Source organism: Bacillus rossius, chromosome 8, assembly GCF_032445375.1.
Source record: "Bacillus rossius redtenbacheri isolate Brsri chromosome 8, Brsri_v3, whole genome shotgun sequence".
NCBI lineage: Eukaryota > Metazoa > Arthropoda > Insecta > Phasmatodea > Bacillidae > Bacillus > Bacillus rossius.
This window is the reverse complement of record NC_086336.1, coordinates 39,738,907-39,763,817: the sequence shown is the minus strand read 5'-3', so window position 1 is coordinate 39,763,817 and position 24,911 is coordinate 39,738,907. Positions and strand designations below refer to the sequence as shown.

The window sequence follows — 24,911 nt, the reverse complement described above, 5'->3', positions numbered from 1 at the left end:
GAGACAAGTTATGTATCAGCGCCTGGATGAAACTCCATCCTAAACGTAGCTTATGTTATATATATTTTTTGTTTCAGTTTGAAAATGTATTAATACCAGGGCCGTTGAGTGAAAATTATGACCCGGGGGGGGGGGGGGGGAGGAGTCAAAATAGGGAGGGGAGACAATATTCCCGTGGTCCAGGCACCAGGGAGGCCGGGTTGAGTTTCGAGATTAATTTTAATGCTTGGGTTAACTCTGATGGTACAAAAATTACAAGCCTATTATTAAAATAATTCGTAGGAAACCTTACAATCAATGTGACATGCACACATCACGTTTGCAGTAACTTCTAACACCTTAGATTTTTTTTAATTGTGGAGTTTTAAAAGTTGTACATTAAATTTATATATATTTATTTATATATATATTTGTTTCCCAAGCCTAGGTTTCTTTCGATAGTCCTGGTTAGGGCAAGTAGTGTTGGAAATTTTCAAACTACATTCTGACTGAAAGGATGAGTTCAAAAATGTTCAAATTAACTAAAATGCACTTTGCCACACATGCACGGGCAGCATTCCCTTTTCTACAGAAAATGCTGATGATTGTCCCTTTATATTCCGCCTATTGCGGAGACGGATCACGTAAACAGTGACAGATCTCACGGAACGGAGTTTCTACAACGGCACGCAGACGGAAACCGACCCGTACGGATTAGTTCGGCAATGCTGAGCTCTTCCGTTTATGTTACTGCGTGTGACCAATAGAACCCGTTATATTTGGCCACGGTGGTAGCCATGTTGGTTTACAGTTACAATGCGTGGAAAAATTGTTTCAAGTGCAAGAATATCTAGTGTTAAATATTAAATCCATATTTCGTGAACGTGAAATTCAATCTCAATGGTTGTCATTTGTCACGTTTCCGTGCATTGTCGAAGAAGAGTGAGATCCGTCTCGGTTTGCGTGGTCCGTCTCCGTTTACGGGCGGTTCCCTACTTGCCAGTAACCCTTGGCAGGAAAGGATAACGCGGCCACAGAAAGCAGCGGAAGCACAGTCCTAGGTCATTGTCTTGTGGCTCGAGCGGGGACAAGGCAGGGGAGGTGCTGACAACAGTCGTCGCGAGGGCTACCGGTCTTACCAGCCAATCCTTTCAGCGACTGCTGGTCATGTAGCGTGACGCCGGATTTCAGCACAAAAAAAAAACTTCCCCCCCGGCCGGTTTTGGGCCTTCGGACGCGGCGTGCAGAGCTTTGGCAAATGGCTGTTGAATAGGCCAATTAAAGCTTGTGTGAGCCTTGAAAGGGCCAATCAGTAGGGGCATGCAGATTTCGCGAAAAGATTTCGAGACAAGCTGAAAGTTAAAAACACTGTAGCACCGCCTCTGTTTCGTGATTGGGTGAGTTTCTCCCAGATAGTAACAACACCAATCACAGTAATTCAGTGCGGAAGCAAACGCATCCTGAATGTCTTGGTCAAATAAGGCAACAACTTCTCTCGCATGCGGTCGCAAATCACAAGGAATAAACCACGGGTTTGGGTATACCCTTTTTGCAGTCTATTAAGCGTTCAGATCTTTTCGCGAAAAATGCCTGCCCCTACCAATGAGATCTCACATGGAGCTTGAATGGGCCAATGAAAGCTTGTATGGCTTTTGAATGGGCCAATGATAGATTTTTATGGTTCATGAATGTGCAAATGAAAGCTTATATGGCTCTTAAATGAACTTATTAATTTTTTTTTAAATTTGGCGAATGACGAACAAAGCGTAAGAAAATGTTCACGTTACTATATAAGTTTGGATTAACAGTTATATTTTTTTTATGTTGGGCGTTTTCACAGCCTATATATGTATGAAAAATCTAGTACGTATTATTAAAGTGGAATGGGGGAAAAGGGATTGCAGCGTACCTTTTATTTTTATCACTCCGACATAAAGTAAATCCCCTCAGAGGCACGCTGCAAACGAAAATGAATGCGCGCAATTAAAAAGCGCTGTGCGTAGAGGTCAGATTTGTTTATAAAATTGCAGTTTAGCTCAAAGATTTAGTTTTCTTTTAAATGGTTAAAAAAAAAAAATATTTTAGTAATTGAAAGGGTCTCTCACATTATCAAAGATCTAATATAAAGTTTGACCGCTAGAACACGGTAAAAACAAAATTTATTTAAAGTTATTTTAAATTTTTTTAAAATTTAAATATAGTAGAAAGTGCACAAAGCATCACGCACATTATAAATTATCTCAGGAATACACAGTATAAAACGCCAACTGTAGTCTTAACAGTATAACACTGGTTCTATATATATCCGCACGTATTATTTTAATATTAAATTTAAAAAAATAATTCAATGTAAGTTTACCATGAAATTAGTTATAAAATCTCAACTATTTGTGTAAATAACAAATTATTTCAAATTATTTCCTTCTAAACTTATATATATATATATATATATATATATATATATATACACATACATACATACATACATACATACAGCAACTAGTGTGTGTTTCGTACCGAGTATTCTGGTTGGTTTAAAACATTTAGAGTAAGTTCTAAAAATAGAAAGAAAAAAATATATATATATTCAAAAGACTTCTATATTTACGTTTCGGTGACACACTCGTGATCAATTTTTAGAGAGCCAAGAAGAAGACGTAGATTCGTTTATATTCTAGCGAAACAACTTCTCGTAGATTGCAGGTGAAGTGAGAGAAAAGCGAATTGGGCTAAAAAAGCTCATAGACGAATGTGTTGATAATTGATTTCGATGAGACGATGTAACACAGCTTGGTATACCCGCCCCCGCCCCCCCCACTCCTCGCCATAATCGCAAACCCGACAGTCAAGTGGCGTGTGATGCGTGGCTTCTCGAGGGGACTGTGCGCTTGTTCCCATGCTGTCGTTCTCAGGCTCGTGCGAAGCGCGAGTGAACCAGCCTCCTAGCGATGTCGGCCCACGAGTGAAGTTTCGCTGACCTCAGAGTCCAAATTGATAAGGGGGTGGGGGGTTGTGTGGTTCTCAAACTTCGCCGCTGCACACGGGTAACCCAGTTCGCGTCTCGGCGCGGCGTGGGCGCTGTGACACAGACCCTCGGAGGGAGCGAGGGAGGGGGGGGGGGGGGTTGCCGTGACGGCACCGCTAATTCCGCGAGGGGCCGCGGGTGCCGGTAACGGGAGTGGGCCGGAGCGGCCGAGGGAGGGAGACGGCATGTAGGCCGGCCGGGCAACGGTTCCCGTCCTCCGCCGAGACAGCTGCGCGATGCGCCCGGCGCGGCGCCGCCGCCGCCGCCGCCTGTTGGTCGCTGACCCGCGGTGAAGCGGCGCCGGCCCTGGCTCACGTCCCGTGACGCGAGGGGCGGGAGGAGCCGCCCATCGCCCGGCTCCCGTAACCCACTGGACGCCGAAGGTCGCGGCGCGACGCTTGCCGTCCTGCTCGTGCGTTGAGATCCCCAGCCGTTCTGCTCGTGGGTTCAGATCCCCAGCCGTTCTGCAAGTTCGTTGAGATCCTCAGCCTTCCTACTCGTACTTTGAGATCCTCAGCTTGCCTTCAAGTTCGTTGAGATCTCCAGCCCACCTGCAGCTGGAGTCATCGACACCCGCGCTCTTTCGGACGCCTTCGCGGCTGCGACAGAGCGCGTTCCTCCCCAGCCCCTGAACTTCACGCCCAAGAGTGCTTTACTACCGCAATTTGGGGTGTTTCTGTTTTTTTTTTTGAAATTCTTGAAATTATTACATATAAAATCTTTCGGCATGAAAAGATCATAATTATTTTTCCGCCTTTTGGATTTTTAACGTTGTTGCATTCTAGTGTATTTAGGCAAACGCCGGCTAACGACCCCTAGACAGGAGCGTATGCAGAATTTCATTCGGGGGGGGGGGGGGGGGAGGATAGAACCACTTTGTCCACTGTTTGCTTTTAATTTTTTGTTTTTGTTTTTTTGGGAATGATAGACTTTTTCAAGACTTCAGGGCGATATATCACCACACACATCCCCTCCCCCTTACATACATCCCTGCCCCTGGGTCAAGGGGGGAGGAGAAAGCACACCAGATACAATTATTTTCATAATACAATCTTAATTTAAAAATACTGATTTTAAAAATTGTGATAAAGTTATATATATTTTTCAAATAATACAGTGTAATAGGTTGCATACTATATTCTTCAATCTGTAACTTAATATTTGAAAAATTCAATATGGCGAAACTAAAGCTCCCTTAAGCTAGTTGCCCCGTAAAAAACTCCCTGGTGCCTTAAAGTCGCAGCAACAACAAAGAGACCCATTAAAGATATATATATATATATATATATATATATATATATATATATATATATATATATAGTTTTATCTGTTCACAACTCGATTTACGATCTACTAAAACATACGATAAAAAGTATTTTAACTGTGCAATAAGTTCCACTTCAGTCACAGGCAATGAAAGCATCATTCAACTAAACTGGTAAATAAAAAGCCGACTAGATTCGGTGTAACGGAAAGGAAGCAATCGTACATCAAATTAGCTCCTTGTTTCGCCATGTCAGTGAAGCATTTTCGTTTGTGGTTGTGGTAGAAGGCAATTTATATAGTCTTTCAGAGCTGCGTTCATGTTTTGGTATTTATAAACCAAAATACTCCAAACGTTTATATTATGTCAAGACATGAGCAGGTTAATAGAGTCTCTCTCTCTCTCTCTCTCTCTCTATCTATCTATCTCTCTCTCGTTGAGAAACCGTATTATTCTACGACATAAGTATAGATTACTGTGTAGTTTTTTGATACTTAAATAAAATTTTAAATTACAGTCTCTATGAAACAAGCATTCAACGCATCACGCAAATTATTTTCCAGAGACATGAAATGTTCATTTTATCTCTATTAACATTAGTTTGGTCAATGTAATGGGTTTCTCTGTTTTCTTCATATTGGCTACGCTAACAACATCATTCAACTTCCTACACGTGTACACCTAAAAACACCATGGTTAGCGATTTGAAAGCAAAACAAACCGTAGGCTAATACTAGAAGTGTATTTAATAGCTTGAAAGGAACTCGCAAGGAAGAACTTAAAAATGCCATCATGAATTGAGTACGGTTAAGCAAAGATTTCAACAACGCATCAGCAAATTACTAGCGTTAAATTTCGTGATTGCCAAAATTTTGTATTGCTAGCAAGATGGGAAAGGAGGATGGGGTTTCGCTCTTATTTTGAGTTCAATTACTGACATGGCAAAGATTGCACACGCACGAGCGTACGCAGGATTTCATTTCAGGAATTTGGAGGGGAGGGGGAATAGAATCACTTTTCCGCTGTAGGCTTACAAATTCAATTCCATTTGTTGGTGGAAATGATGGATTAATTTTTTTTTTAGGAAATCGGATATATCCCCCACCCTCTTCCCCGACATACATCCCTGCGCACACTAAATTTATATGCTGCCCAAGGGTTTAATTGTAGACTACCTTAGTCCCAGGTAACTAGCTTTTAGTCGAACCTACGCCGAATTCTGGCTTTTGTATTCGTATCACTATGATTAATTAATTGTTTTCCCAGTAACAGCAGTGTACATATATGTACACTTTTCCGCTTACAGCAAGCATTTGGCAAAGGCTGTCTTCCCTTTGTAAGACGATATGACGGTTTCCTCACGCTCATACCTTTTGTGTTTGAATTATTTTTTTTATGTATCTAAAGTACCCATGAAATTCATAATTGACTAGAGCGAATTTACAATTTTGTATGTATAGGTACATGCAATTTAACGAATAACTTGCCTTGAAAAACAAACAATTTTGGAAATATGTAGTCTGTTACAAATTTTTGCTTTTTACTTTTGGAAAAAAAACCTTCCTTATTTCTGTTTTTCCTCCGGGTCTTTCAAGTACATCGTCGTCTTCATTATAACCCGAATCAATTATTCTGAGATGTGGAAGGAATGTCTTGTTGAAGCCTATCTATGATATCTACTTTTAATACGTAGTTTTTAGTTTTACTCTTTTCTTGTCCCTTCCCTGATGAATTACATTTCGTGGGCTTGGTATTCCCCCCCCCCCTCCCCCACAAAAAGTTTAATTATTAATTGAGAACCTGGTGAACCGAATGCCCTGGTAATCGGGTAACGGATAATCGAGATTCTACCGTAGATAAAACAGAACTCTGAAGTAGGGACGACTCCAGGAATACTTTTTTGGGAGGGGCTATCTTACAAGGAAAGGATGCATGACAGAGACTGGGTTTGGAACATTTATAAATTTATGGTATCCTATACTGAAATACTCAAATAGTTTAATACAACTTTAGATGAAAGAAAAGATTAACACATGAATTTAAGAATTTACGTAAACATTAAAATACCCTAAAAATTAGATAATACAATCCTGGCTCGAGAGAGGCTACCGCTCCAAAATTATTTGTGGAAGAGCGCTTTCTTTTAAGTCGGAGTGTGGCGTAGTTACTACGAATATTCAGCTCTCCGTAACTCTGGAGAACACTTTGTAACATCTTAGTTCTAGGTATACGGCATTCGGTGGAAGTATTTTCGTGAATGCGATGGAAGTCTAGGAACGAAAATGTGTAACAACCACAGTGGTTCCATCTGTGACGGAGACGCGAACTAAAGTTCACAAAGAAATGGCAAACCTTACAGTATTAAGTTTTTAGTTAATTTTAACCATACTGGCAGTATTTTAATAGAATTCCTTGCTGAAAATCAGGTCCAAAACAGAGATTTAGTTTTTTTTTTAAATTCTTTTTCGCTTTTTACCGGAGCCGTTTCATTAGTTTAAAATTACGGTCTGCTAATCAAATGATTCAATAGTCGACGTAGCTGCTCCGGCAACGAATTCTAGCGGCGGTTGCGGAAACTTCGTGTGATTCGCGTCCAGAGATACAGTTGAAAACAGAGTTTTTGCGTGTATTAATCACGTTCGGCGTTATTTTAAAGAATTCTACGTTAAATTTCGTGTCTGATGCGTTTCGTATTATAAGTGTATTTGCAACATGAGAACACATCTCCGGCGAGTACTGAAAGTCCAAGTTCACATTCTTGGTTGAAAAGTCCGTGTAACTGCGCCCTGCGCCGCGTGGGGAGCGAGCGACGCCTGCCAAGTAGCGCACCGACTGCGATGGAAGCTGAGGGGTGCACGGAGCGGGAAGCGGCGAGTGGCGGCATCTGGCTGACCTTGCGGCGTGACGTCACCGCGCGGAGGGGCAGGTGTAGTCCATGAGGGGGGGGGGGGGGAGAGGGGGGGAGCGACTCCAGCGTCGCCGCAGTCAGGGTTAACGGCACAAGGAGGCGAGCGGCCAGTCGGCGGCGCGGCGAAGGCGGTGTTACACGCGCGACTCTTCAGTGCTCTGCTTGCGACCGGCTCGAGATATCCGCTGCCCTTACCGCAGCACCGCCGACCCAGGACGCAGCAGGTAACAAGCCCTCGGCTGTCTCCGCGGCTTCGAGCGACGTGCGCATCGCATCCCTGAAGCCGCCGTCTCTGTAGGCTACGAACAACGGACTCAATCTAACTTCATATTTGCCGCGTTGCTTGAGCTGACGGAAAATGTTTTGTTTCTCAGCGGAAAAATGAACTTCCGTCCTCTCTTTTCCAAGTCGAGTTCAACCCATCTGGAGTGTTGGGATGTTCCTCGGCGGTTGTTTTTTTCAATTCACCAGCTCAGTAAACTCTAGTATGGGCTTTAAAAAGGGGATAGGGGCATTCACATTTCGATGTTATAGTATCAGTCACGTAACTGTCTCAAATTTGACAGATTTCGAAACCAGACCAATACCAATGAATGCCCTTCGTTTCCTTCTGCCACTGTTGTTTCTGTTGTCAACTGTGGTTTTTAAGTTAAACAACACCATGTGGTTGTCATAGATTATAAACAAATATCGTTAAATGTTTTGAAAGTGACATATGAGAAATGGGTACCACTGGTACTACTTATGAATTTAGTAAAATTAAAGACAAGTTTCATGACCCAGACTATATAAACAATATTTAGCGCTAACTCAACCTCTCAAATGACCGGGATACGTATGGCTACTTATAATTAAAGCACACATTTTAAAATCGGAAATCAGTGATATTTATTTAATTTTTGCTGTAAGATAGAAGCAATAAAATAAATTTGGAGACTTCGATGCTGATAGAACAGTAACTCGGCCGCATTTTACATAAAATTTTGTATACCAACCCAGTGAATCTAGTTCATAATTTTTCCGTGTTTCGAAGGATTTTAATTCGATTCTCAGCAGTACCTTTCCAGAGTTTTTTTTTCTAAATAATTTAGTGAGTTTGAGTAAGAGGTAATGTTCTAAGCGTTTTGGCTGATTAACCTGTCACGCAAGAATGGTGATAATACAACATAATACAGGTTATTATAGCAAACATTTTTAGATTTAGGTATAACATATTGTTGTCAGAAAACTTTTATTTTCATTTTAATCCCCTGCTGTAGGAGGCTTGGCGTACTGGTACAGAGGTCACACGCACTTGCTTCTCCGAGGGCTTTTCTACAGTGACACGGAAACGGATCTCCCGTAACAGAGTTTCTACCACAGCACGCAGACGGAGACGGACCCGTACAGAAGTTAGCTCTTCCGTTTACGTTGGATCCGTGCGACCAACAGAAGCTGAGAACTTGGCTACTGTGGTAGCCAAGTTCGTTTAGGTTCTAAATAAGTTTTAAAAAAATTGGTTGTCTGTAAAGTCGGTTTACGGACGATAGTTTAACGTGACAACGTCATAACAAAACATTGATGAAATGATTGCATACTTTTATGAATAAAATTGAATCATATTTATTGATTTATTACTATTTTGTATGGATACAAAGGAGTGAAATGAAATTTACAATTTAATTGATAAATTTACTTCTATTTGCACTCATTAATTCAAATATGTCTATTACTTTAACGAAGAGATTATTTTAACTATAACTTGTATACATGTTTGCTATTTAACTTCTTCCAATCTGTGTTATTCTGTTAGGGATAGGACGATGATAGGAAAAGTAGGAAACGAATGGGTGTGTTTCAAGTTTAATGTGCCTCGAAAAAGTCAAATCGATGGTTGTTCAAATCGAGTGGAAGAGAGATATATGCAGCGCAAGCGTACAATGAGCGTAACGGGACAATGTGCGTTACGGGACACTTTTTCGTGCGTGTAGCCGGCGTTCATCGATTTATTAGACGTTGTCAGGTCAAAAAATTGTTTCAAGCACAAGAATATCTAGTGTTCTTTTATTACTTTGTCGTTTATTTTTTATTATATATGAAATCACTGCCAGTACTATTATCTAGAAGCATTTTATTATTTTTTTAAAATTAAATTAATATTTTGTAACCTTGACATTTATTCTCACTGGTTGCCATATCTTACGTTTCCTTGTATTGTGGAAGCAGCAGACGCGACAGCGAGATTTTCCGGAAGACTCGTCTCCGCTTATGTGATCTGTCTCCGTTTCCGTGCCATCGTAGAACTGGCCTTATAGAGAGAGTGGATAGTTCAGGTTAATGTCCTTGCTCGCATCTGGTGGGTACGTTCACGTGCGATTACACGTGTGCTGAACTGATTCCCTCAGAACATGCTGCAACAGAGAACCAGCTAGCCAAACTCGACATCTTGCTATACTCTGAACAAAATATTGTTCTTCAATAACTACAACATAAATTAACGTAAACAACGTGCTATGCAATATGTCGTATAACCGCATTGTCCGAGCTTATATTATGAAGTGGTCAGGTGGCTTGGCGACAGATAGAAAGTCTTGGGTTCGATTAGGGTAGGGGGACCGTGCTTAATTCAGGACTGTGTAGTTTGTTGTCTCTTAATTCAGGCTTCATACTGCGGAAGGCAAACTGTCGCATGCTAGTTTTGCTTTGTGATACGTTGTCGTACCAACCATCATAACTGGTTTTTTTTCACCCAGTGTCACCGAGAGAGTTTGTGGGTCTCTGGTCCTTGGGTATTCTTTTTTATTCCCTTAGGGGTAGAAATTTGTAATGATACATAGCCTAAAAATCTAACTGACAAAAAGAAAAATCCGTTCTGTATTTTTCGCGTTATGTAGGAAGAAACAGATAGCTAAGGAGTGGTATTATTTTAATGGTCAAATATTTAATTGAAGTGTTATTGGTCTGGTACTAATTAGGCCTCTTTTTGTTTGCAGTTCAATTTCAGTATATCAGGAGTGGTGACATCGAGGTGCATAATCAGTGTTAATGGTGCACCTGTACACTTCTAATCTGGTCCTGACAGCCTCAGATTATTACATTCACACGGTGTACTTGAAAAGCGCAATTACATAAGGAGCTGTTTCTGATGTTGTTCATCACTGAGGAAATTGATGAAATCTTAGTGAATGTCTGCAATAACAGCACAATAAAAAGTAAACTATTTTGTATCTGCTCTATCTGCTTCGAAATACTCGGAAATATTTTTACCTGTCAGGGAAACAAATAGGAACCCCGCTTATTTATTTTTCCCAAATTATCTTGTGCTATAAGTAGTTTATAGGATTCCGAGAGGTGACATTATTTGGCAGTCTAAATATATGTTGCATCCTACTAATCTATACTAATAATACAACTTTTCGGGGTGATACATCTTCACATTGCATATATATATTATATATAACTTGCGTTATTAGAAATTCAAATATATAGTTTTCAAAATTTTTTGTCTGAATCTTTTTTTCTGTGTTTGTTCATACATCACTTGAAAACTATTGAACAGATGACGATGCAGCCTTTTTAATTTAAAGTTTGGCTAAATTAAACACGGGGTAAAAATATGGTAAATATGGTTTTACAATCACTAATCATAGTTCTGAAGCTTATAAAATAAAAATTAAGATATTGGGTACAAATATTAAACGTAAAAAAAGTTTAACAACTCCTTTTTACCATTTTCTGAAATCCTGCCCCTAAGGGATGTAAACTGAGTAAGTTTACTTGCATTTTCGGATCTGCTAAGCGGGGGCTAAACTGAGCGAAGAGTAACATAATGCGATTTTTACATTTGTTTTCGAAATTTTATCCCCTGGAGAGTGAAACAAAAAAGCAATTTTGATTTTTAAACGAAAAATAATATTTCGGAAGCTAATCAAACGGAAGTTAAAATATCTTTTTATGAATTGTAAACACAGAAAAATTACAAACTTCTCTCTAAAATGTGTAAATGGGGTTAACTTGGTTTTGTTAAATAATTATTCATACATCTGAACTTATGTAAGTAAAAGGTAACAAACTAGGTATGACTAACCAAGAGCGTACGCAGTACGCATTTGGGGAGGGGGGGGGGGGGTGAGGGGGAGGATGGAACCACTTTGCTTTCAAATTCGTGCCATTTGTTGGTGGTAAAAAAAACACAAATTTTTAGCTAGGCCGGTTCTACAATGGCACGTAAACGGAGACGGATCTCACGGAAAATTTCACTGTCGCGTCTGCTGCTTCCATAATGCACGGAAACGCAACAAATGGCGACCAATGAGATTGCATTTCAAGGTATCGAGATATTAATTTAATTTTTTAAAAATATATATATATTATACTTGAAATCATATTACGAGCAGAATTCACATAAGAAATAAATAAATACGATAACTTAATAATAAAAAAACTAGATATTCTTGTACTTGAAACTTTTAACTTATTTAGAACATACAAAATCATGGCAACCACCGCAGCCAATTTCTCAGCTTCCATTGGTCGTAATGAACAACGTAAACGGAAGAGCTAGCATTGCTGAGCTAACCCGTATGGGTCCGTCTCCATCACGATAGAAACTCTGTTCCGTGAGATCCGTCTCCGTTTATGTGCCATTGTAGAACGGGCTTAGCTAATATATATTTTTTTACCACCAAAAAATGGAACGAATTTGAAAGCAAAGTGGTTCTATCCTCCCCCTTCCCACAAATGAGTACGTTCTTGGTTAGTCATACCTAGTTTCTTACCTTTTACTTACATAAGTTCAGATGTATGAATAATTATTTAACAAAACCAAGTTAACCCCATTTACACATTTTAGAGACAAGTTTGTAATTTATCTGTGTTTATAATTCATAAAAAATATTTTAACTTCCCTTTGATTAGCTTCCGAAATATTATTTTTCGTGACCTACACCTGCTGGCTGGGGTGCCCGTCGTTTTTTTTCTTTTCTTTATTTCATTTCCGCAAAACGGTAGTGAAAAACTTGGCAATGCAGCTTTGCCACGTCGACAAGCATTCCACCCGGCCTTCTGGGCAAGACGGCCGAGGGGGGGAAGGGACTTGGCAACGTTGTCTCCGGGGACGCCGTGTCGGGGAGTGTTCCCACGGCCCCGCGCACGCGCCGGGCGGCCACGAGCCAAGGGTCGCAGGAGCGACCTGCTTGGGTCCGCGGCCAGGATCGCGAGGGGGGGGGGGGGGGGGGGGGAGTGGTCCGGATAACGAGCCTCGCGCCGGTGTTCCAACAAACAGGAGTTGAATACGCCAATCCTGTTCCCCTACCGTGTTCCTAGTGCACGGCCAGTCCCTTACTTTTCAGGGAACGTATTTTGGTTCTTCCAACCGTTGCCGTTCTGTTGCCCAAATTCCGCGCATACGCAGAGCTCACTTTTCCTGCGTGTTTCGTCCAGGTGGCGGACCCGCGTCTGGCGCCGTTAACTCGTATACAGTCACATTCAGGGGCGCAAGAACTAAATTTCTAAAGGGGGGCAATATACCTTTTTATAAAGAATTATCGATCCCCCCTATTGAAGCGGGGGGTCCGGGGGTCCTCCCCCAGGAAAATTTGTATTTAAAGGTGGAAAATGGTACTTTTTAAGCAGTTTTATTATCTATTATCACAGCACTTTCTTTGCCCCCGTTTGCCTCCACTTCAAGGTTTCAGAGGGGGGGGGGGGGGCAAAATACCCTTGCCCCCCTGTTGTTGCGCCCCTGGTCACATTTATGGTCATCGGGGGACGTACTAAGCGTGTTGGTGTGCCAAATTAAACTTTATTATAGCGAAACTATCCTGTAATGCATTCTGTAGGTACATTTTAATGGTCATAACAAGAAACAATCACATCTTATGAAGTACTTGAGAAAATTAGAAAAGCGGTTCTATATTTGTGCAATGGTGCTGCCAACTCTGGTATTTTTTGCCGTAAGAATTGTATCGATGGTTGCGAAACGTCCGCTAGAATGCGTTGAAACCAATTTGTAGCCTCGCGCTGGGCACCAACGGTTCCCGATTTGTTTCCTTACCGGGAATCGGTTTGGACACGTTCTGGAATACGGGCCGCGAGTTAGGTTACGGTTGTATCCCAACAACGCAGTGCTTATTCGCTACTTTTACCCGAACGTCTTGGAATACCGCCCTTAATGTGAGATAACCGCCTAGTCGGTGGTGTGTTTGTGTTGGTGAGGCGGAATGGTAAGTACGACGCTCGCTGGTGCTTCTAGCGCGATGTCGCCTCTGAACAGGCGCGCAGTCTTCTCGTCGTGCATGGGAACACTTTGAGATCTGATCTGTAAACATAGCATTATAAGGCGGAAAAATGAAGATAAAAATGTTATGCAAGTTCTCTGAGTGGTTTCGAGAATCTGTACCGGGTATTTCATGTCTAAAAAAAAAACTACTCTGAAAATACGCGTTTTAGCTATTTTCACTCCCCTTAAAATACAGTTTAAAATGAAATGCGGAAAAATAACTACTGATCCGCGTATTCTTAAATGCTTTTCGTAAACAGGCACCACTCGGATATCTTGAGCAGTTTTATAATCGCGTGGTTTTTTCCTGAAGCTCTGCTCACTACGTGTATGTGCCCGGGTAGGCGGGGCTCTTGATACATGCCATATTGCACCTCGCGTTACTGTACGTAGGATTTTTCCTTGTCTATACAGATTTTACCTGGGCTCAACCTAAACCAAGAGGTTTAAGACCCTTCATTTTACGATCACAGTTGCGTATAGTAAAAATATACAGGCGTACTGGGAGTAAAACTGGGGACAACATTATTCTCACTGCTTAAAGTGTAATTGAAGCGACAATACGACCGCATATCGGTTCAGCGCCTCGAGTGATTTACAATCACATATTTACAGCAGAGATTATCTTAACAAACTATAGATGATGCAAACTGACGGTATCAGTCTTCATTTACCCAGTATATTAGTAACCGAAGTCCAGCAGATCCATAATATCTTTTCTTTTGATGTGTAAACAATTTATCTCTCGGTATACGGCATTTGGTAGGAGAAATTTCGTGAAAATGTAACGGAAGTCGACTGACGAAAATGTGACACAAATATGGCGGACCCACGTGTAGCAACATAACCCCGTTAATAGTTACTTTTGTAAATATTAGGGTACATACCAAACGTATTGGTGTGCAAAATGAAAATGTAGTATAGTGAAACTACCTTCTGGAATATATTTGGTAAACTAAAAATAGTCGTAGTAAAGAGTAATCCCAAGTTTAAAAAAAAACGTAAGAAAGTTGGCTTAAAATTATCCCTAGCGATTCCCAATAGTCGTGATGGCAGCCTACCTCCGTAGCGTAGTCGGATGCTCAACGGCTTTACAGTACGAGGGGTTCTGGGTTCAAAAACGTTTGTAAACGTTTGAATTATTCACCAATTTGTCAAAGTCAATAAAACTGTCACACTAAAAACTTGAACTTGAAGAAAAAAATAAGTAAATAAAGGTGGGGGGGATGGTTGGCTGATTGGTGACTCGGCACGTGACGACAGTTGCCGCGCAGAGCCGCCAGCCAGCTCCGAGCCTGGTCGCTCACGTTCCTAACAATATCAACTAAATAAAAAAGTGTTTTTACAGGTTTTTTTAAATTTTTTAAATGATATATCAAACGTAATATACAAAAAAAATTGGTTGTCTGTAAAGTCGGTTTACGGACGATAGTTTAACATGACAACGTCATAACAAAAACATTGATGAAATGATTGCATACTTTTATGAATAAAATCGAATCATTTTTATTGAATTATCACTATTTTGTGTGGATACAAAGAAGGAGTGAAATGAAATCTACAATCAATTTAATTGATAAATTTACTTTTATTTGCACTCATTAATTCAAATATGTTTATTACTTTAACGAAGAGATTATTTTAACTATAACTTTTATACATGTTTGCTATTTAACTTCTTCCAATCTGTGTTATTCTGTTAAGGATAGGACGATGATAGGAAAAGTAGGAAACGAATGGGAGTGTTTCAAGTTTAATGTGCCTCGAAAAAGTAAAATCAATGGTTGTTCCAATCGAGTGGAAGAGAGATAGATGCTGCGCAAGCGTACAATGAGCGTAACGTGACAATGTGCGTAACGGGACACTTTTTCGTGCGTGCAGCCGGCGTTCATCGATTTATTAGACGTTGTCACGTCAAAATTTTTAATGGTAGCGTTTCTTTAGCTCGAAGTACGCGATAAGGGCATTGATTCTTTTACTTGCATACTTGCACTCTTCATTTCCAGTTCGGACAGCCCTCGTGCACTATAAATTTTTGTCTTTTGTAAATGGAACAGAAATATTCATGTAAAGCTACAAATATTTGTAAATTTTTCATGTGCATGAAAATACTGTAACACTGCAATTAAAGTGTTCGCAGTAGTAGATACTATGGTTCGGATTCTTTCTCAGGCATTTATAAATACTTTTTTTTGTTGTCTCATTTCTCCAATAGTCCAATCGCTGAATATTCTACTATCTTTTCCACGGTTAAAAAAAAATGCTTGAATGAAACTTAAAATATAAAGTTACAACTAGCTCGCTGTAGGAAAGGTTTTGATGGAGATTAAAAACTGACAAAAACTAGCTTCTACTGTGCAGCTTAGGTTCCCCCCTCCCTTCTTAGCGACGGAGAATTTCCGTCACTCCCCTCTCTGTCGCAAAGAAGGAAGGAAGGGGGGAACCTAAGCTGCGCAGTAGAAGCTACGTAGTTTTCGTCAGTTTTTAATCTCCATCGAAACCTTTCCTACAGCGAGCCAGTAGTACACGCCAGTATTATCTCGAAAAACGTATTGCACATGTGTAAAAAATAAAGATAGATTACTCTTGTTAGTGTTCTAAACCATTTCTTGGCAACTGGTATCCAATTGAATATTTTGTAAAGAGTACAGTAACAGTGTGCAATCACTCCCGGGGACAGGCACAAAGTACGCGGATTCGGCCTGTGTCTGCTGTAGGGTACGCACCACAGCGCCGAAAACCATAACGCCGAATGAAAAATTGACTACAACGCCGACAGCTAGAAAACTGCTGTGTACCACAACGCCGAATTACCACAACGCCGAAATACATTAACCCCGAAAAATGTCATTGCAGGACTGCCACAAAGGTTAGGTTAGGTAAGGTTAGCACACAAATTCATTCAGTTGTTTTTTCATTTAGCTCCTGTGGCCCCCTCTCCCCGCAGCAAAATTTTGGGCGTTACTGTATTTCGGCATTGTGTTACACAGCAGTTTTCTAGCTGTCGGCGTTGCGGTCAATTTGGCATTCGGCGTTATTGTACGTTCGGCGTTGTGGTATTTCGGCGTTGTGGTAACGACCCTCTGCTGTATCGCACGTGCGCGCCTCTCACGTAAGGCATGCAGCGGGCAATGCGAGGCGGCCACGGGCAGGGGGTAGGCAGGGGGCGCTCGGACGCCCTGCTTCCCGCCATCTGTGTCGCGGGGGTAACGGTCCGGCCGCGCGACCTCCTTCCAGGGGCGAGTCTCGGGGCCAGCCGTGGGACTGCCACTCGGGCCGTGTCCGAACCCCACCCCCCTCGACTTCTCTAACATCATAACTCTCCGGTGCACGGTGCTGCTATCTGTGGCGGTTCGGCGCGAACCAGATTTCACAAACCCATAGCATTAACTTTTAAAGATTTCAACAATATGGGCAGTATTTCCATCACTAGAGACATGCAAAATTCGCGGATTCATTTCGCGAGAGGCTAGCATCAAAACAACTATACCTTCGTACCGCTTCTGCGATTGGCCCACATTTTATCCGGGAACTGTGAGCCAATGGGAAACACTAAACCAAGAAAGTGCCGAATTACGGACAGCCTAGTTGAGACGTCTCACGCGTCAGTAGCCAATGAACAGGTGTCATTTCCGCGAGTATTTAAAGGACTGTGGAGTCTATCCTAGAGGTCAATGAATCCGCGAATTTTGCAGGTCTCTATCCATCACTTAGGAAATTTAAAAAAAAAATACGTAAAATAATTTTGACTTTTATATTTTTATAGGTTTAAAATAACTAAATGGTATAAAGAAACAACTATCATAACAGGTTTATAACAAAGTTTCAAAAAAATACATGTACACCATTAGTAACTTACGAAACAAAGGTGGAAAAAATAAGTAGAGTGCCATAATTTTCATGTTATGTGATCGATTTGAATATTTTACTGTTGTAAAAATTATATGTCTTGTTTGTATTAAATGTATTTATAAGAGAAAAAAATTAACTGTTAAACTGGATAATAATATTTATAGGGGCACAAACTATGCATATACGCCCGAACTGCTCTAATACAGCAGCAGGTGAAGAATGCGGTATGGTAAATATTCTACATGGATGTGTAACGGACGCCATTTCAGTTGCTTTTCTTCGGGGTTGGCAAGAGCGAAGAGCGGCTGGCGTAACAACGCGTTGGCGGTTAATGTTTTCAAGCATTTCGAACATGTAAAGGTTTTTTTCCCCCCAATTGATACCCCTTCGAAACAATTTCACCGTGGAGTCACATCCAAGGTATTTGACGATTAAACGTCACGTGGAAAAAAATGCGGCGAGGTTCCAAAGCGTTGTTACAGCCAGCGGGTAGCTGCCAACTAGGGACCGGAAAAATTCGCGGATTCAAAATGACCTCTAGGATAGCCTCCATTATATCCTCTGCACTTCTCAAAGTAAACACGCGTGTTCATTGGTTACTAAAATTGTGAGTCGTCTCCCACTGGGTAGCTTGTGATTCGACGCTTCTTTGGCCGATAGTCTTTTTCATTGGCCCATCAGAGAGCTCCAGTTAAAAACCGCGATCCAATGGCAGAACCAGCAGAATTATACACACGTGTTCGAATTTCAGCCTATCACGAAATGAATCCGCGAATTTTTCCGGTCTCCAGGGACGTAGTCAGAGAAGGGGGGGGGGGGGTTTAGGGGTTCAAACCCCTCCCCCCTAGCACCAAATCTTTATTTAAATTGCTTATTCATCACTCGAACAAATTTCATATTAATAACTAATAAAATTTTTACTATTACAATATTTAAATTTATGTACCGAAAACTTTTAAAAAATAGCACTATTTTACACCTAAAAATCCAAATTTTCCCGGGGGAGAACCCCCGGCCCCCTCGCTTTAATACGGGGGGAGGGGGGGGCGGCATGCTTCATGACACCCCCCATACACAAATCCTAGCTACGCCACTGCCGGTCTCTGCTGCCAAGTGCCAACCCCTGGAGATGGCGACCGACACTCGTGCTGACAGCGAGGCTCGCCGCTGTTTCAGGACACCACGAGCCATGACGGCGACCCAGAGCCCCGCCGCGCGCTGGACCGCGACGCTGCTGCTGCTGGCGGTCATCCAGGTTCCTCAGGCCGCCGGTAGGTGCCTCGCCGGACACTACACACCACTCCTCTTTCTTTCCCAACCTAACCTAAAACTAAAACTGAGTAGATGTTGCATGGCTGTTGGGCTTTTGTAATATAAATTCATTTCCCTATTTACTATCTATATGTATTTCGCGATTTCATTTCATGTCAAGGTATTTCAAAAAACACTGTAGCTTTTTTCTAAGAGTCGTGTCAAATTGTGACGTGTGCAGCAGTTACGGTGACCACATTCTCATCGGCCCCCGTCAAGAGCGGGACGACACCTCTCACCGACCTCAGCCAATAACCACAGGAGAAAAGCTAAGGTATTTTGTGAAATACCTTGACACGAAATGTATTCGCGAAATACAGGTGTCCCTAACTATAGGTAAAACTATTATTATTATTATTATTATTATTAATCCATTTATGGAAGCTGTTAAGTACTACCACACAAAAGGATTCGAATAAACGCGAAATAACAAAAAAAAAAATTTATACATAAGCACAATTATGTAAAATTTATCTAAAATTTACCCAAAAAAAAACTAAATGTATTTGTAGGCAGGGACATAACTAGAGCTTGTTCCCAGGGCGTCGTATTTGGGAGGTCGCTAAACCTGCACAGTAATTTTTACTATAGATATTAACTTTACATACCGGACACTTGATTTATTAGTTTCTATGATTTGCGCAGCTCACAGCCGAGGTGTAGGTTGTCACTGCTTGAAAATATAGTAATATAATATATTAAAACTAAATTTATTATTTTGGTTATTTGTTTGATTTTTATAAGTTTTTTTATGAAACAAACAAACACGAGCTGAACAGTTCCAAAGTTTAGTGAAGTAAAATGTAAGGTTCTGTCAGGGTAATAAATAGTTGTTTTGTTTCATGCGAGTAGGTTAGGTCATCGTATAAGTAAAATGAAAAGTTGGTTAGGTTAGATGGTTAGATTAGCGTTATTTAAAATACTCTATGACAGTACAATATATAAATCCTTGCAATATGGTGTTTTTTCACAAGCGATCGGCAAATTTCGGAACTCTTCGGGCATGGCTCTCATTCCTGTGAATTGTAATGTGTATCAAATCTGTGTGATAATACCAGGGAATGTTTTTCGTTAGCATGTGTATTAGCAGCCCTGGAATTTATTCCTAGGGCTTTGTGATTTGTGGCACTTTATTTGGTGAATATTACGATGGGAGATTGAAGAAAAGCTGATCCATGTTGTTTTGTCGTCTGTCCTTGATGAATTACACACATAACATATCAGATTCATTCATATTTAATAAAGATTCATACCACTGAATGGGATTCCTTGCAGCTAGCATGCTGATCACCATAAATACGTCATGATGTCCTCTTCGTTTTCCCTCGTGACCAAGAAGACATTTCCGCATTCGAACAAAACTCTCGTAGCCCGATGATTTCCGCGTGAAAGACTGCGATTAGTTTTGCAGCAGCTAGATGCTTCACGTGAAACAATCTCACTCCTCATTAGACTGCAGTAAGGTGCATACGCCCACCACGACAGGCTGTCTGCAAGAGAAGCTGTTGTTTTATTTGACCGGGTCATGCAGGATGTGAGTCCACAAAAAAAGTTTTAATTCGTATGCCAACGGTGATTATACTTGAAAAAAAGAACTCAACCTAACCAAGACATCCAAACAATGTTTCAAAACACAGATTTATAAAGAAAAAAAACAAAAAAAACATATATTTCATTTAAAATATCTTCCCAGGCTGACACATTTCGTCACAACCTAACATTTACTAGCATGTTATTATCTGGAATAACTGATTTTTGTAAAGACGCAACTACAGATCTCTTGATTTTACTCCATTTTACTCCATTACAGCGTATTTTCACGAGCAGCTGTGCATCGCTCTCTTGAAAATATTTATTCCTCCCTTTCCCCCCCCCCCCCCCCAAAATAAATAAGTAAGTTGTCTAAAATTAAAATGTATTGTGTTGTTTAATAATTGTTTTGCAGTGCCGCTTCGACTGTTATTTTATTCTGAAGAACAATTTTTATCACTAGATGACATAAAACAACATACTTAATGTTACCTTAAGAGAATAATCACATCTACCCAACAAAATTTTATTTTGATGGGACCAGCTGCGCACAAAGACAATTAATTACAGTTGCACAAAACTTGATTAAACGCAAAACAAGAAAAACAACCAGCAATAGCTAAAAATATCAAGTGTGATATGCCAAGGCCTTTCAAACGACCTCGAAGTTATCTGACCACGCCCTGTTTCAATGCCACTTAGATTATTGAGATAAACAAAATAGAAAAAAAAAACTGCATGCAGTCATGTTGGTCAGCTGTTCACCTTCACATCAAGCCTGGAGTGCCAAGTACAGACAAAAGCTCTGAGTAGATATTGCATAACAGTTGGGGTTTTCTAATATAAATTTCTTTCCCTATTTAATATAGGTAAATTTATTATTATTACTACCGGCATTTATGGAAGATGTTAAGTACTACCACACAAAGGTTTCGAATAAATGCGAAATTACAAAACAATATTAATACATAAGCACAATAATGTAAAATTTATCTAGTACAAAGTATCAGTTAATGATAACATTTTTAAAGTTTTCATACGTTTTATAGCTGGAAATAAAATCTGATGTTTTTGAAAGCTTGACACATAGTTCGCGGTTTCATTGACCTCTAGGATAGGCTCCAGGCTGCTCATTGGCTACTGACTCGAGACATCTCTTAATTGGAAAAAGGGGGGAGGGTCTTTTGGTTGGATACCTCTGTTGTTGAGGGTATTTCATTGGCTCAGAGTCCTTCAATTAACATGTGGCCCATAGGCGTGCCCAGACATTTCCATTAGGGGGGGCCCTGCTAAATTTTTAAATCAGAAGCTGAATTTAGAATGTTAAATAGCCTAAATACATTCACTCATTGCCGTGTTTATATTTTTGTGCAGTATCAACGATATATGTTTACTAGTTAATATTTATATCCGTATAATTTTAACAATCTTGAAAATATGTTTTTTTTTTCCATAGACAATGTTTAAAGGGTACTTACACATTTTTCCCTCTCGAATTTTCCAATAGCTTGGTCCAGATCTACCTTGAAATGAACTTCTTTTTAGTGAATGCAAACACAGCAATTATTCATACAACAGAACTTTAACAAACCTATTAAAATATTTTTTTTTGCTTGGCCATTTTAAGGGACCTCGTGTTTTAAATAAACTAAGGCGGCTGTATTTCCATAACGATAAAATGTTTAAAAATATTGTTAATTAGCACGCTGCAACACTGAAAAACAGCTTGAGTGTCACAGTGCCAGGAATATACGAATATTAACGAACGCATTAGAGAAAATGCCGATCTGAGTGATTACATTAGGGGGGGCCATGGCCCACCTGGCCCCCCCTGTAGGCACGCCTATGATGTGGCCCAATCACTGAAGCAGAAAAAATGTAAAACTATTTGGATTGTATGTAGTCCATCGCGAAATGAACCTACGAATTTTATCCGGTCTCTTCTCTTCAGTCTCGTACAGAAAAAATTGTATTCTAGTTTAATCTAGTAAACTGATAAATTACAATGAAATCAGAGACTTAATTCATGCTGCTTCACTGGTTATCAAACGGCAACGGTAGTAATTGCTGTAAATTAGTTCCAAAACCTTACTGTTGTTTTTGAAAAGAAACTTCCTTACTGCCTGTAGGATACGTTTAAGTCATCTTAGCCATGACGAAAAGTAACGGATAAAGTGCAACTCTCATCTCAGAGTTTTATGCAAAGTGTAATGATCAGGAAGAAAAAAGGGCGTAACTGCATTGCTAGTTGGCGCCATGTTTGTACCACTTGCACGTCGATTTCACGTTACACACATTATAAGCGAGACTCTTAAAACCAATAGAAACTGAATTTCCAAAATTTTGAAAACACATAAACTGTAATCGTACTGTAATAGCATTAACACTTAAAACACTCGAAACGCGAATTTATGTATCATATGTTTTTGTTATTACCTTACGTGCCGAAAAGATAGACGACAGCGACAGCCCGTTAGTTGAGCTTACGTAGAACTACAATCAGACTGTGAAGTTCACTTTAATGCGCTTAATTGCCACGCATCCATGATCAGACCCTGATCCCAGGTATCTAGCGCTCTGGGCAGATAATCTTTACCCCACCCTCCCCCTTCCTTTTTCATTTCTCCCCAAAACATAATGAAATTTTTACAAATCTAAGCTTATTTACCATCAGTATTAAAACAGCACCTTATGCAACTAAATACCAAAGTTTCTCAAAGACGAAGGCTGTTTGTCTTCTTTCTTATTTAAGTTTCATAAATGGTTGTTGCAGTTTTATGCGGATGTTGTAAGTACCGTAGTAAAACATACGTTGTAGTATTCTGCGTTTTTTCAGACGAGTTTTAAATCTATTTCTAAAGTATTTTGTTTAGGACATAATATGTTTAAGCGTTAAAAAACTAATTTTTCTCGTTCCTCAAGTTTTTTGTCCTTCAATTTTTTTTCGTACCTCAAATTCTCTGGCCCCTTCAAAAACTGTCGGTCTGGGTAAATTCCCGGTTGGCCCGTTTGGTAAATCGGGGCTAGCCCGCGAGTTTTTCAAGTGAAACTTCTTTGCTGAGGGGGCTACAATTTTAGACCGTTACGAAAATTCCGAACGCGCGAGGGGAATAGTTAGAAACGTGGTGGTGGGAACCGGTAGAGCAGGAAAGTGCGTCAGCGGCGACGCCAGTCCAAAGTGGTCGAATGGGAAAACGGCAAGGGAGAAGGGGCTATGTACGTAGCGCAGCATGCTATAGTCGCCGCACGGTAAGTTCGTACTTTTGGGAAGAACTGTTGAAAAATGGAACTAAGAATATTTGGTTTACTATTGTGCAATTTGTTTGACAAATAAATAAACAAAATAGGACGACATAATTTATCAAGCTATTACGTTTCCGTACGTGTGTATTTTTACTGAAATAATTTGTATTTGTTAATTTTATATGTAAGTTTTTAAACACGCGTGGCAACGATATTTATCGGTATGTTGGCTACACACTTGAAGAAATAGTTCCTTAGTATGTAATTTATAACAGCTGAAATAACGATAAATATTGCTTAAAATGCTTCACATATGTTTATTTCCAGATCCTGGAGTAATATTGTTTAATATATACGAAAGTTAAGTTATTTTGTTTACAGATGACGTTGCAAGCTGTTGCGGATGAATCACCTACGTAACTGTGTGTCGGCCCGAGCCATGTTGAACGCTTGTTTGCTCAAAACGACTTCTGATTTTCCGAAAACATCCAGTGTATTTGTGTACTAATTAATTTTCTAATTTTAAAGGGTTGTCTTAATTGTAACTTGTAGTGAACTATTGCTTTTACAGTGTAACTTTGTGTTAGTTATTACGGTTTGTTAGGTTATTAAAATGAATGTAAAGGAGACAGCACGATATTATCAACGTGGCACGAAGAGTTACGATGGAACAGGGCGATGTCGCAGAAATGACAGCATTTCTTCTAAATCTGGGCGTCACGACCGTGAAAAAGTGGGTGACTAATTAACACGTTATGAAAGTATGTGCGTGAAAACGTTCCGTTAGGTTGGGGCGTGTTTGTAAAATAGTGTAAAAGTACCTTCCTCGCAGCTTTCTTGTTTTGGATGTCTGGCAAATTACAAACAGACACGTTCTTATATTTTCGGTTATATATTAGGTAATGTCCCACAAGCAAAACACATTAAATGTAAGGGCATGTACACAGATTTTTTATTATTTTAACAATATGTAATATGATTCTATTGTTGATTTTTATATAACTTCTATTGTATTAAATTGTATTTAACTTGCTCCATGTCCCTAATTTGGGACTAAACGGAGTGCATGAATAAATAAATAAATAAATAAATAAATAAATAAATAAATACTAACCTAACATAACCTATCCTCAACCAACATAATGTAACCTAACCCAACTCAAATGAGGTTTATTTACATTAAATTAGGTTTGGTAAATTTTGGTTAATTTTGGTTAGGTTAGGAAACATAATTGTCAATAATTAGAATGCATTTTAAAAAACTTGAGTAGAAATTCAACTCTACGTAGGTTGTTGTCATGACTTTTTGTTAACACCTGTAACCATAAAAAAATACAGCATTTGAATATATGCTCAGGGTAAATGTGCTAATGTATGCTTTTTAATTACAGGTGTTCTGGATAACGTGTTTAGTGATATGTAATTTCTCTGCTGTGTTTATATGTGATTCTTAAACATTAGTTTCATTACAGGATATAACATAATATTGATGGTAGTGATAATTTATTGCTGAGTTTCGATTTATTTAATATATTTATTT

At 39.9% G+C, this 24,911-nt stretch overlaps 1 protein-coding gene across 2 annotated transcripts in view; it reads left to right on the top strand.

Annotated features, from left to right (window-relative positions):
* Nucleotides 1-24,911, top strand: part of LOC134534779 (uncharacterized) — a 113,285-nt gene that overhangs the window by 59,316 nt on the left and 29,058 nt on the right. Inside the window, exons 1-2 of one of the 2 annotated variants that reach the window (XM_063373358.1) lie at nucleotides 7,253-7,400; nucleotides 18,464-18,558. In XM_063373358.1, the coding sequence (XP_063229428.1) occupies nucleotides 18,477-18,558 (82 nt within the window). In that variant the 5' untranslated portion in view covers nucleotides 7,253-7,400; nucleotides 18,464-18,476. Of the gene's footprint in view, nucleotides 1-7,252; nucleotides 7,401-18,463; nucleotides 18,559-24,911 lie in introns of those variants that run through there. The other variant, XM_063373357.1, reaches the window with a different exon arrangement.